Source organism: Besnoitia besnoiti, chromosome II (assembly GCF_002563875.1).
Source record: "Besnoitia besnoiti strain Bb-Ger1 chromosome II, whole genome shotgun sequence".
NCBI classification, from domain to species: Eukaryota; Apicomplexa; class Conoidasida; order Eucoccidiorida; family Sarcocystidae; genus Besnoitia; species Besnoitia besnoiti.
The window spans coordinates 3,009,280-3,022,022 of NC_042357.1; the positions used below are offsets into that span (position 1 = coordinate 3,009,280).

Sequence of the window (12,743 nt, forward strand, 5' to 3'; positions counted from 1 at the left end):
AATGTCATAATAACGATACATGGCCTGGCTATACTCTCTATGTTCTTAATGCCTGCTTTGCGCCCCAGCGGATATCCGAGGGTTACATGATGCTAAATTCGCGTGGTGGTGATTTACCACATGGACAACGGAGACTTCGAACTGCGCGGCTCCTAGCCGAGGGCACCACCGTGTCGTTCCGTTTCAGTGAATGACACACGGCCAGATTGACAGCCACTGAGGGGGGGGGGAGCAGCGAACGCATTGCTAGAGGCTTTTCTCTTCACACATGTTTCACTATGTAGGAGCGCAAGCTCTAGTGCCGGTTGGGGGATGCCGGGGTGTGCCAACAGAGTCACGATCATCGCATTTGGCCCTCCTTCCTGTGTTGTTGGAGTGGCGCACTTTTTAACGAACCATTCCCGCACATGTTCGCTCACCACTGGGGCTCTGGGGGGATGCTGCCTCGTCGCTGCACTTGGCCTATCTTTCTGAGGATCCTCAACACAGCGTTTATCTGTCGGCACAGACACTCATGACCAAGTGTCGTCGCCGAACATGTAGGCATGATAATACTCGCAATAATAATAATAATTGGCTGTCCATTATCGCTGCACACGCTTCCAGATTCTACGGTAAAACCAGTGCATGAGCATAGACACCGCATGTAGACGACACACCGCCATTGCCCCTCCATAAGGGGTCGTGATTGCAACTTTGACCCGTCACGTATGGTCGTCTTGCTGAATTGCTTGCCTACTGCTGCTATAAGCACCAAACGCGAAGAGAGCACTTCCAGGACTGCGCTTTATGAAAGTATGCCGTGAGATCTTAAGAACGACTTTGGCGCGGAGGAACGTGACACTGAAATACAGAGCCCACAAGGCACATGCGGTTGAAATGTCTGCAAAGTAACTACTGCCGCTCTTTTGCAACACACCCCACCGTTTGTTGACGCAAATCAACTTCTGGCCACGGGTACCCAACTAGTCGCTTATATACATATATATATATATATATATATATTTACGTGTGGAAACCCTGGGAAGCAGTCGGCCGACCCACCCCGATCAGTGCTTAACTAAGCAGCCATCGACGAAAGACGATGAAACAACACCCCTGGGACGGAGCTAGGCCTTCGAATCTGCGCTCTACTTCCTGGCTGTGAGCCGCGGTCTACGCACTCTCATTGCGAACACGGGGAGGGGGAGGGTCTGCTTGAGTAGTAAAGAAGCGCCGTTCCCTGCCTTGTGGAGGTCTCTGCTTGATTAACGCGCGAAAACCGCCTACGAGAAGCGACTCCTACTAAGGGCGGTAGAACCGAGCGTCAGCACGCGCGGGCTGTGTTGAGGCGTGCCTAAGGCGCGGGAGGTGCCGATTTACACACGTCCGGACGATGCCTGCCTAGAACAGATCACTTTCGCACGACTGTGTTGACGCTTCTACACGCAGTTGATGCACTGGTATGACGAAACCTCAGCGTCGAATAGGTGAGACGGAAAGTACCGAGTCCTAGAGGAACGCCGCACGAAAAGTTGCCGCTGCGATGGCACGCTGGACGGCGCAGACTCTCAAAAAACTGTAGGCCATACTTCCTTTTCAGCCCACAAAAACTCCTTTGGGCTTTTCTCAGGCGAAGCATAAGGCTTTCCCTCACTGTTCTCATGCCGCGTCGCGTCTGAGGAAGGAGAGAGTGCCTCTGTGTGCAGGATGGTCCCGACCTCTCGCAGGCAGTCAGCCACCGTCCTCCCCTGCTGTCGCCAGAATGGCAGGTGAGGTCGATCGTTCTGGACGCCCGGGACGTTTCCTTCCTCTTTTTCATCTTTGCAAGCTACGCGACCCCGCTTCCGCAGCTGTTGTTGCCTTGCTTTTGTCTCTAGCTCTGACTCTCCGAAATGCCCCGTCGCCAACGGGCCTCCTCCAGGAAGGAGGCCCAGCCGCGCAGGCAACCGCTCCACAGTCTCCGTATATATCCCTCTTGCATGCAGTTGCACATCGACAAGCCCAGCCAGCTGGCCCTTCTGTCACCTCCGATGATGACGTCCTTCAGGAAGCGTCTCCTGCGAGGCCTGTCCCCCCAACGTCTCAGCCCCGAGCTCCTCGGACAGGAACTCCTTCCCAGTCGAGTAGGACAGCCGCCCAGGAGACATGTCCGTCCCAGTCTCCGTCCTTTTCGGCACAGAACTCTGCATCTGAGACTCTCGCCTCGCTTTTCATCTCTCCACGCGAACTGCGAGGCTCGCGTTCGCCTCACACACACAAGCGATCTCTGCAGCCGCCCCGCCTCGGTGTACCCTCAGTTTTTCCTCCTCGAGTTCGTGACTCCCCCGCTGCGGTTGAATCCGCTGTCGACCTTCTTGAGTCACAGCCTCCTGAAGCTCCAGCCGCGTCTCCCGCTCATGTCGGTGACCTCGCCTCGGTTTTCAGTGACGGCTGGCCTGCGGAGGCTTCGCTTGATCACTCGCCATCAAAGCCCGATGAAGTAGGAAAGGCTGGTGGTGCAGGGGAGGCCGATGCAGCAGGGGAGACGGATGAAGCAGGGAAAGATGGGCGGGCTGGCGACAGCTTGGATCTACTTCTCCCGGCTGGCGAGGATGTATCTGAGCCCCGCGGCGGAGACCCGCGCGGAGCTCAGCGTAGACCGCATGAGGCTGCAGCCGGCAGCGACATTGCCGATTCGCCGCTGGCGACCCCTGCAGAGTCGCGGCGGCATTTTGCAACTTCCGAAGAGAGAAGCGGACGTGAAGCGCGTGCTCTTCCTCGGGTGCCTGAGCCGGCTGACTCTACAAGGGCGGACGGTATGCCGAGTACACAAGCAGCCCAATCGACCCAGTCTTCCGGCGCCCGCTTGCAGCGACCATCCGCTTCGTCCCCATCTGCCGAAAACTTGCCTGCTTTGGAAACTCCAGGATCCACTCGAGTCCATTCATTCTCAGTAGATCTCTCTCCTCCAGCCTCTCCCCGCTCTCCTGCCGCTCCCCCGTCGGGCTCCCTTTCTCAACCTGAAACCGCGTCATTTGCCGATGACAGCGAAGATGCGCGGTTGACAGACTCTGGCGGATCGCCCAGCGAAGAGTATTTTCACGACGAGGAGGGAAGCGACGAGGTGCTTCTCACCATGACAACAGAAAATTCTCAAATGCTGCTCAGAAGGCACAGGTGAGAGGCTGCTGCAGTTCTTCGACTGCTCTCAGGCTTGGCTTCGAGCGCCCACCTCGAAGGCGGCAACCAGGGTGCCTGAATCTCCCGTTCGTCCCACGCGCTCCACCCCTACCATATCCAGCCTCCTTGCTTGTCTTGCTCCCCGTTGTTTCATTTCAGCACCCGCCAGCCATGGCATCGATATTAACACTACACTACAAACGTATGCAGACAGGCATGCATCTTCGCGACCGGCATTATGCTTTTGTGGGTCTCCGGCGTATTCTCTCCGTGAGGTGTCTTTTTTCGCCGTCGTCTCCGGCACCCACTGAGTTCTCTTGTTCCCCGTTTTTCCTTACTGCGGCAATGCCAGGGCTGCTGTAGAGGGGGACATCGTCTACGGCAGAGAGCCCTGCCTTATGTGTGTGTGTGTGGGGGGGGGGGGGGGGGGGGGGGGGGGGGAGGGAGGGGGGGGGGGAAGATGGGCGGTCCAGCGCTCACCGGCGATTCGTGCTCGGTTTTTGGCGTCCGTCTGCAGGCAGCTGGTTGTCTTCTTCTTCGTACCCTGGTGCGAGCGGTGCCAGAAGTTCTTCCCAGAAGTCTTTGACGCGGCCGCGCGGCTCAGGCGCCTCCATCCGCCAATCCGCGTTGCGACGGTAGGCGCTCTCGACCTCAGCAGGCGAGCGGACAGTGTTGGCTGGCTTCTTCTTACCTCGGCTGTCTTCTTGGCGCCCTGCCCGCTTGCGTTAGTGCGCTAGACTGCTTAGAGCGTCTGCAGTCGGGGTTGCCTCGGCAAATGTGAAGGAAGTTGGAGGACGGCCGAGGGGCGTACGCCCGGTCGGCGTTTCCTCGCGATGCCTCCAAATATGCACAGCCGCGTCTGCCTTCGCTTCCGGCTGCGGCTGCCTCAGGGGATAGATGATGGGGTTCGCGGCTTTCTGAGTGAAGTGGCCTCGCCGTGGTGGGTAGTGTTCGAGGCTTTGTCGAGATGTGCGCGGAGGCCCTCTGCGTCTCGTTCCCACGTTCTCTGCAGCGCGTCCGGGGGCTCAGTCAGCGTCCGCCGCTGTGGCCTGTGTTGGTCACTTTGTCGTCTGTGCCGCGCGTGTCGTCGCCTCCTGAATCGCGTTTCCCCGTCGTCTCTGCCTTCCTCTCTCGGCTCGCTTCTACCGCCGTTCCGCGTGTGAGTCGCGTGCGCGCCTCAGGTGGACTCCGCCGCCAACGAGGAGCTCGCCCGCCGCTTCCACGCGAGCGGCGTCCCTGAGATAAGGCTCGTTGGCTCGGCTGCTCGCACGCGCGACGCGTCGCCCTCTTCTTCGTCCCCTGCGTCCGCGTCCGCATCGCCTGCCGCGGCTTCCGCAGCGCCTTCGCGAAGCGCCGGCGAACAGCGCGCGTCTGCGTCCGCAGTGAAACAGGACGACGGCGGGAGGGCGAGAGAGGAGGCGAAGATCTACGGCGGCGCAGAGCGAGCGGATGACCTCGTCAGATGGGCTATGAAGTGAGCAGCAGAGAGCGGACGAGCGGCGCTGAGGTCACAGGGGGCCAGACGCGGAAGAAGGACGTTGGGGGGAGATCTGGAGAAGAGAATCAGCCAGACTCTCAACAGAGTCAGCCAGCACGACAAGGAAGAATGCGAAAGAAAGGAGGGGGATGGAAGAGAGCCGCGGGGGTACAGAAGACAGAGAAGAGGCGAAGCGAGACGCACATGACGCGTGTGCAGATGCCGGCTGGCTTGCCCGTGTCTCCTCCTTCGTTCGGCAAATACTTCATGCGTGTATCTCGTCCTTCGTGCTGCGCCTGTGTAGGAATGCAGGCCCCGCCGCGTATGTTCTGAAGGACTTTGACGCCGCACACCGCTTTCTGTTCGATCATCCGGTGACACTTCTCGGTCTCTTTGAGGACGGCAGTAAGTCCCTTCCCCCCCTTTTTGTCGGCGTCGCCAGCTGCGAGGCTGCGGCGTGGCGCTGGCCTCTCCGTCCTGCGCTCGACGAGGGAGCTGACGGCAGGTCTGCTTCTGTTCGTAATAGACCGGCGCGGGCCTGAACTGAGGGCCGCAGACAAGCACGTGCTGCAATCGACTTACATCTGCCTTTAGAAAAATCTCAAAGGCAGCGGACAGGAGCACTGCCAGAAGCCGCTGACCAAGCCTTCGCACCGACATTTATGCTCGTGTGGAGCGGCGAGCGCAAGCGGGTCGTAAATCTATTCAGCATATAAATCTCTCCTCCTATCTCTTGCCGTGCAAGCGCAAGAGGGCAGTATATCCAGTTAGGCTGGAAAGCTTTCTTCCCATCTCTTGCTGCGCACCGGCGCGGCGTAGACACGTCGTTTGCTGCTGAGCGCTCGCACACATCTTTATCTTGGTGAATCCGGTGTGTGTTCGCCGTTCGCCAGGCGCGGCAAAAGACGTCTTTTTGCGGGCGGCGCACAAGATCTTGGAGGTCTCTACTGCTATCAGCAGCAGCGCGGAAGTCGCCGAGAAGCTTGCAGTGAGCGACAGACGGCAGCCGGCGCGCACCTCGCTGTGCGTGCTCTCGAGTCCTTAGTTGCAAAACTCTCGTCCTGTTGCCTTGTGCGTTAGCTCACAGATAGCGCTCGAGGCGATGCCTTTTCGCGTCTCCCTGGAAGCGCTGGCCGTCTCCGGCGCCTCTCGCTCTGTCGCCTTCGCGTGGGTTTTGTGTGTAATCCGTGGGGGGTGGCTGTCGTAGGTCGTGCCATGCTGTTCACCCGCTATCTTCTTCGGTCGTTTTCGATGGCGTTATTCCATTTGGCGCTGTTTGGTGCCTCAGATGAATTCTGCCCTCCGCTTCCTTTTGTGTTCGCTTTCCCGGTAAACTCGCTGGGGTGTTCTGTGCGATGGAGTTTGCAGTTTCTTACCTCCCACTCGTTCGGTCGGATTCGCTCTTTTTTTTGCCGCGTTTCTTGGTCAGGTGAAGGCGCCTCAGATCGTGCTCTTCAGGCCTTACGGCGAGACGAAGATTCTTTTCCGTGGAAACTCCGCCGCGCCAAATGAGGACGAAATCGTGAGTTGCTCCGAGCCGCGTGGCTCAGTGTGCAGACTTGCGATTGCGTTTACTGTGCTGGGATCTCTGCGTTCGGCTTGGGGAAGCGTCCTCTATGCTGCTCCGTCACGCACGCCAGAGACGATAATATCCTAGGCTCGAACTTGTCCAGCCGCTCAAGGATGAGGCGATTGTTTTTGTGTCGCGCCTGCAAGCTCCATCCAGGGGACTCGATTTTCTGCAGAGCTAAGAGTGTAGGGCTCCAATATCCTACTACATTAAGATTATTCCACATCGGCCCTGTTCTAGCGTAATATATGGATTCCCGTCCTCACTCGTCTCAACAGTAAGTCAGCTCTACTTCCGCCTCCCTCTCCATTCTCCGGCGGACGTCGCCCTCTTTTGTCTTTCCTGGCAGGCGCAGTTCGTGCGCGATCATTGGTTCCCCGCGGTTGTGCTCTTCGACGCATCCACCTCAGCCGATGTAAGCGCAGCAAGGGGCAGCGGAGACTTGAACGGCCTATGCGCAAAGTCGCCTTGTCGCTTGGTGTTTCTTAGTTTCGCAGAACTTCTCCACTTTTTCTCTGCTCTAACAACCAAGCACCTATGGGGAGACTCAGCCTGAGCTCAGCGCGCTGTCTCTTGTGTCTTTCGAAGCTTCTTCTATCCCCTCTCCTTCTCACCCGTGCCTGGGCTTCTCGCTTCGCTTCTCCGTTCCTGCGCCTCATGCGTCGCTTCCGCTCTTCTCTCGACTCTCGGACTGCTTTCGTCTTCGGTGTTTACCGCCTGAGTCCGTTGCCGCTCACTGAATCTCTCTGACGGTCAATTTCTGACCAGGGGCGCGGTCTTCTTCTTTGTCCTCACTGGTTTCAGTTTTTCTCCTCTTTCTGCTGCAGTTGTTCGCCGACGGCCGGCCCCTTCTTCTTCTGGTTCGAGCCGACGACGAGGAAGGCATGCAAGCGGAGGCGGCGGTGAGTGCTTCCCTTCTGCGTCTCCGTTTTCCGCTCGCTTGCGTCTCACCTGGAATTGATTTTTGAGATGTGCTGCGGCACAGCTGCAGCCTTACCAAGCAGCGAAAGAGAATAGGGAGGCCTTGTCCTTCATTTTCCGCGCGGGCCTGCTTGCGTCTTCACTCTCGTCTTTTCGCGCGTCTTCTTCGTGTTTTTTCGTCTTTCTCAGCATTTTCGTCACATCCGGTTTCCTTCGTCGCCTCGTAGAGAAAGATGTATAAAGAAACGGTTCTCGAAATCAGGGGGGTATGCTTTGTATGTTTTTTTCTCTTCAAATTCCACTTTGAGACAGGCAAAGCGACGCCGTTGCCTACCTGCCAACTCGACAAAAAGCTCGCCGATGCAGCCTCGTCTTTCTTTACGTGCGCGAGGCGGCAGAGCTGCTGTCCCTTACCGTCGTTCTCAACCCTCCTGTCTTTTTTGACTCGTCATACTTTGCCTTGACACCCAGAACCCGAGCCTGCGCTTTCATTTTTTCGCAGCTGCACGATGTGGCGGCAGCCCACCGCTCGGTCCTGCTCTCGGCGATTAGCGGTTCGAAGGGCGCATTCGCCGCTCAGTTGATGAACTTTTTGAATCTGCGCCGCGGAGAGCTGCCAGCAGTAAGAGGCGAACTCACGTATAAACCGAACTTAATGCGGTGTATTTCCTTGATATGCGAGTCCCTCCGCTCGAAGGTCGCGTAAGCCGTCGGGGCAACTCCTTTGTGTCTCATCTTTTCCATCTGCATCACTTTCCTCCGTTTCATCCTTGCTGTGTGTCTCACTTCCACAGGCAGACTCAATCGGCGATAGGACCGCCTCGTTGTATTCTCTATCTATCTATATACATGTTTATATCTATGTATATACTTGCAGATGTTGTATTGGAGTCGACCGTGCGGATTTTCCTGTCATCATTCATTTTCTAGAGCTTCTTCTTCCTTGGCATCATCACACAGCTCTCTGTGTCGTGAGACGCTCTGCGTCTTGCCGCGGCATTCAGCTGCTTATGCACATGTCTATGAGACGCTCATGTTGCATGCGTCGGGATCTCTCAGAGTATGCAGCGCCACGAAGATCCCTTAAATAGGGTGACGCGTGCTCAACCGCGTCTGGCTGCCCACACTTTGCAAGTCTTTAGCAGCCTATAGAGCTAGCCGTTTGTTCTCTTTTTGATGTCTCTGCAGGCTGTCATCGTGGAAAATGCAGCCTCGCAGATTTCCAGGATCCAATTCGTCCACTCGGAGGGGCCCCTCACCCGCGCAAGTCTGGGGCGCTTTATATGTAAGTGCAGGGACAGAAAGCGTAACTCTGTCTCATCGTGTCTCCTTAAAATCATACATATATATGTCTATAGAATGACTATCCGTGTATATCTGTTGATCTACAAATTTACGTGTACGTTTGTATTTGCCTTCACGTATGTTGCATAGGCGTGTGCATATGTTCGTTGAGGCGTGCGCAGATTGGTGGAGGCCAAGCAACTGACGTCTATATAGTTCTTTTCCGGCTTCTCCGTTGAACTAGCTATTCTGCGTTTTCCGTTTCGTCGTACATGTGCAGACAGGGGTGCGACTAGCTCCGCTGTCGATCCGTGGGTTCGCCGCCCCTTCCTTCTGTCGGGTTTGCTCTGCTCATTGGGTGTTTTGGCTCGTTTCCAAGTCGCATCTCCGTCTTTACTTTGTTGAGACTCCACTTCCTCGTATGTGCCTGGCTCGGGGCTGTTTGCCCCTGCTGATCGCAGTTATTTTCGTTTTTTTCTCTTTCTTGGGCAGCGGCCTATTTCCAGCGAGCGCTCGAGCCCTTGCGGAAGAGCGAGCGTCCGCCGACTGTGCCTCTGCGAGGAAACATTCACGTGAGTCGCCGAAGCGAAACCGTTCCGTGGCAAATAAAGCCGCTCCGAGAGTTGAAGTGGACTTTGGAATTCGAGCAAGCAAGACGGAAAACGCCCTCCGATGTGTGGAATGACGCGTTTCGGGTGACAGCGAGAGATCTATCTAAAAGCTTCATTCGCCCTGTCGCAGCGTGCGTGCGCGTTGAGGCGACCTTTTCGACGTCTCAGATTTTTCAAGGCCAGAGGATCAGCTGAGGCGCGCCGAACGGACGGGGTAAAAACATACGAGGGGAGGGCGCGTGCGTTTCTCTGTTTTCGCAGAAACTCGTTGGCTCTACTTTTTTCCAGCTGGCGACGCGTCCAGAAGTCGAAATGCTGCTGTTTGTGCACGCCCCGTGGTGCGCTCACAGCGCCAAGCTGCGACCGGTTTTCGAAGAGGTGCGTAGAAGCACAGCGGTGGCCGTCTTTCGATGTGTCTTGTCTTGAACGCTCCAGCATCGGGGCGGCAGGTCGGTGATCCATGCGGGAATCAGAGCTGAAGAGACTGAACGCGGCGCTGGGCGCGCTGCTCGGGCGGCTGCATGTGTGGATGGGTTCGTCCGCCTACAGCTACTGAACTGTGTTTCTTGTTTCCGTCAATGCGGTCGGCAGACACCAGCATTCAGTTTATCGGTTCCTCTCTATCTGTGGACTGCGGTAGTCTCTGCGGGTGGGGTCGGTGCAGCGACGCTCCCGGCGGCTCTCCGCTCTGCGCTTCACGTGCGGCGCTCTGTCCGCTCCCGCGACGCGTGAATCTGCACTTTGCACAGTGTCGCCATTTATTCCCTGCGTCTCTGCAAGGAACTGGCCCCGTGTCGCTTTCGTGAGCCGCGGCTGTGGCGGTGAGCGCAGGTTGCTGCGCGTCTCGCGCACGTCCCCAATTTCGTTGCGGCGGAGCTGGACGGCAGCGCGAACGAGGTCGAGGACCTGAACGTCGTCAGCCACCGGAGTCTGCTGGAGCTTCAGCGGCGGGCGGGGCCTAGGGCGAAGAACGGCGACGCGCTGCTGCGGCCGCCCACGCCGGTCGCGACGCGCACAGCTGACGCTTTCGCGCGCTGGGAGGCGGACGACCGCGACACCGTGCTGACCGATCTGCTTGTGATCGATGGCTATCCGGCGCTGGTGTTTTACGGTCTGCCGCCGGGCGCCGCCGCTCAGCCGCATGGAGAGTTCGCCCCGGAGGCGGAGCGAGGAAAGAAACCGGTGATCTTGTACGACGGCGTCCGCGACGTGCCCAGCATCCTCGAGTTCCTCCTCGCCAACAGCGACCTCCTCAAGAGGGAGCATCTGCACACCTCGCAGGGATAACTGCGCAGCCTGCACTAGGAAACCCGCCGCGAACGGCCGCGCGCTGGCGACCTTTATCAAGAACGACGCGACTCGGTTGTCAGCAGTCGCTCCGGAGGGATGAGGCGACGCAGAGAGGGCAGAGCAAATATGGACTGCAGCGTAAAAGGGGCGCCAGGGATGCAGCCCCGCACGAGGACCTAAAGGCGACGGCGAGAAAGGTCACACAGAGAGTGAGGTAGTCCGGTTTCGGCGCAGCCCGCAGAGACGACAAATTGCACAGTGTCCTGGACTCGCGTGAGAAACCAACGTCTGAGGCGTGCGGCCTGCTCGGAGCCTCTTCAGGCAACTTCCACCCTCTAGGCGATCAGCTTGCCTGTTGCCACGGCACAGACATCCGCTTGCGGAAGACCCGACGCGGCTTCCCTGTCTTGCATTGCCCGCACAGTGGCCCGCTTCAGGCCTACATATTTGAAAATATCTACAATATACTCAAATAGTAGTCTGCTTTCGGAATTCCGCCGCTACTGAGTGAAGCACACGGCGAGTTCGACTGTTCTTCGTGCTCGGGACGGCAGCAGACACTGAAAAAGTGCTGCTGCCGGCATTTCTATTTGTGAGAGTATCCGCATCTCTGTTTAGACTACAGGCTCACGGGTATTTTGCTTGGAAAAGCAGATGTATCCACGTGCCTGCATGCCGCTGCCAAACAGACTTGCAGAACTGAAGGCCAGTCTCGCTTGAGAATACCGACTTTGCTTCACATGTCACAAACCTCGACCTGACGCGAACATATCAGTGTGTTCCCGTGCGCGACTACGGCTGTGGTTGTCTCGCCGTGCTCTCAGCGGCTCCGTAAGTGTGTCTCTCTAGAGTTAAGACCCACAGTGACCGCGAACCTAGTGTGTATGCCGAATTATGGGGCGTTTGCCGCCCGCAGCCTGTCTGTGATGGTTTATCCATTTTACAGCACACCAGGATATTGCTAGAAGGGATTCGTGCACCATGGAACCTGCAACCGAAGGAACTTTGTTGTCTGTATCTTCTGAACGAAGTCATCTTTAATATTCTAGAAATATACCTCCAAGACAAGATTCGAAAACTGCATACCGCACTAGCGCCATGAAACACTCGTGGCCGCGAACGGCTCGAGCACACATGGCTGTGTCAACGAACTCTGTACGCTGCAGTGCGTTGCCATGCTTTGGCAAAACGTAAAACACGATTCGCATAGCGACGCTGGCAGAAGCAGAGAAACACCAATGACAACGTCCCTGTTTTATGGAAGGACCCAGCGACATCGACCCCCATGCGCCCTCTGGTCTGACGTGTTCGAAGAAGGCGACTGCTTTGCAGACAGATGGAAGTGTATTGCAGACGTGTTCGTTTCCTTCGCTAGAGATTTCCCCCTCGTCGCACGAAGAAACCTACACTGCGTAATTGATACCTTATTCTCGGGTTTTTCCCCATCCCCTCTTCTGAAAACGAGATCTGGCGGAAACTCTCTCTGGGCTACTGCTGACTGAAGCACTGCAGTGGAAGAAGGAAGGCTTGCTTCCGCATCTTCCCCAGCCCGGGCACCCAAGTAACACCTTCGATCTCCCACTCGCCATCTTCCTTTTCTAGCACACTCTGCACGATCCAGCGCCGGGTCGTCAGATCTTTCAGATACGCAACGACCTCGTCTATGTCCTGGGGCGGGGGGGGGGGGGGGTGAGTCGCGTCGTCCGCCAGCCTCAAAAACGACAGTGAAACTGTCGTGCGCGGCTGCGGCATACTGAAACGCCGTACATAAAAAGTGAGTGTATGCAGCACAAGACGGTAGCTGCCCGTCAACTCGCAGAGACTGCGGAAGAACAGACACGGAGCCGAGAAAAAGAAGATGCCGTCCAAAGTTGAGGCATATTGGGTAAAGGAAGCGGTCACGGGAAAGCGGCACTACCTTATTTCCCATTCTTCATAAGTCATGATCCACCTATCACCCCTGTGCAGAACCGAACCGGCAGCGCTGTATGTGTTTATGCAGGTCAGTTCCTTTACACGCGCATCTCGATGAGAGCAGCTTCAGGCGCCAGGCAAACGTAAGTCCTCCGCAGGCTAGCACAGACACGACTCCAGCTCCACTGTGGATCCGCCTTCATTCTGGTACACACGCATGGACGTTGAGCTCGTTTTTACTTGCAAACACGCGTGCGTTTATGTATCGCGTGCATAGATCTGCCTCTGCGGGGCGCGATACGCAAACAGTGAAATATCTATCTTTTCGTTGGGGCGCAACGCAACGTCTTAGTAAACACACACGCGCATCGTCTTGTGTATTGACTTTATCTTTACCATATCTCTGCACCAGCGTATTCTCTCACGCACACGTGCTGGATCCCACACCGACATCCACAGAAATTCGTTTGTGCTGCGTGAATACATTCGTATGCATGCAGAGTCCTGCTCATACGCGTTCGCATGGCGCAACGTA

At 56.8% G+C, this 12,743-nt stretch overlaps 1 protein-coding gene across 1 annotated transcript; it reads left to right on the forward strand.

Moving 5' to 3' along the window:
- Positions 1-1,744: 1,744 nt before the first annotated feature.
- Positions 1,745-10,291, forward strand: BESB_037740 (seryl-tRNA synthetase (SerRS2); the record flags this gene model as incomplete). The annotated part of the gene is made up of 13 exons (XM_029362360.1): positions 1,745-3,138; positions 3,659-3,776; positions 4,323-4,615; positions 4,923-5,023; positions 5,512-5,606; positions 6,048-6,140; positions 6,538-6,603; positions 7,016-7,090; positions 7,612-7,731; positions 8,298-8,394; positions 8,886-8,965; positions 9,266-9,382; positions 9,836-10,291. The coding sequence occupies 13 exons, from the start codon at positions 1,745-1,747 to the stop codon at positions 10,289-10,291; spliced, it is 3,105 nt and encodes a 1,034-aa protein (XP_029221325.1).
- Between the last annotated feature and the right edge of the window lie 2,452 nt (positions 10,292-12,743).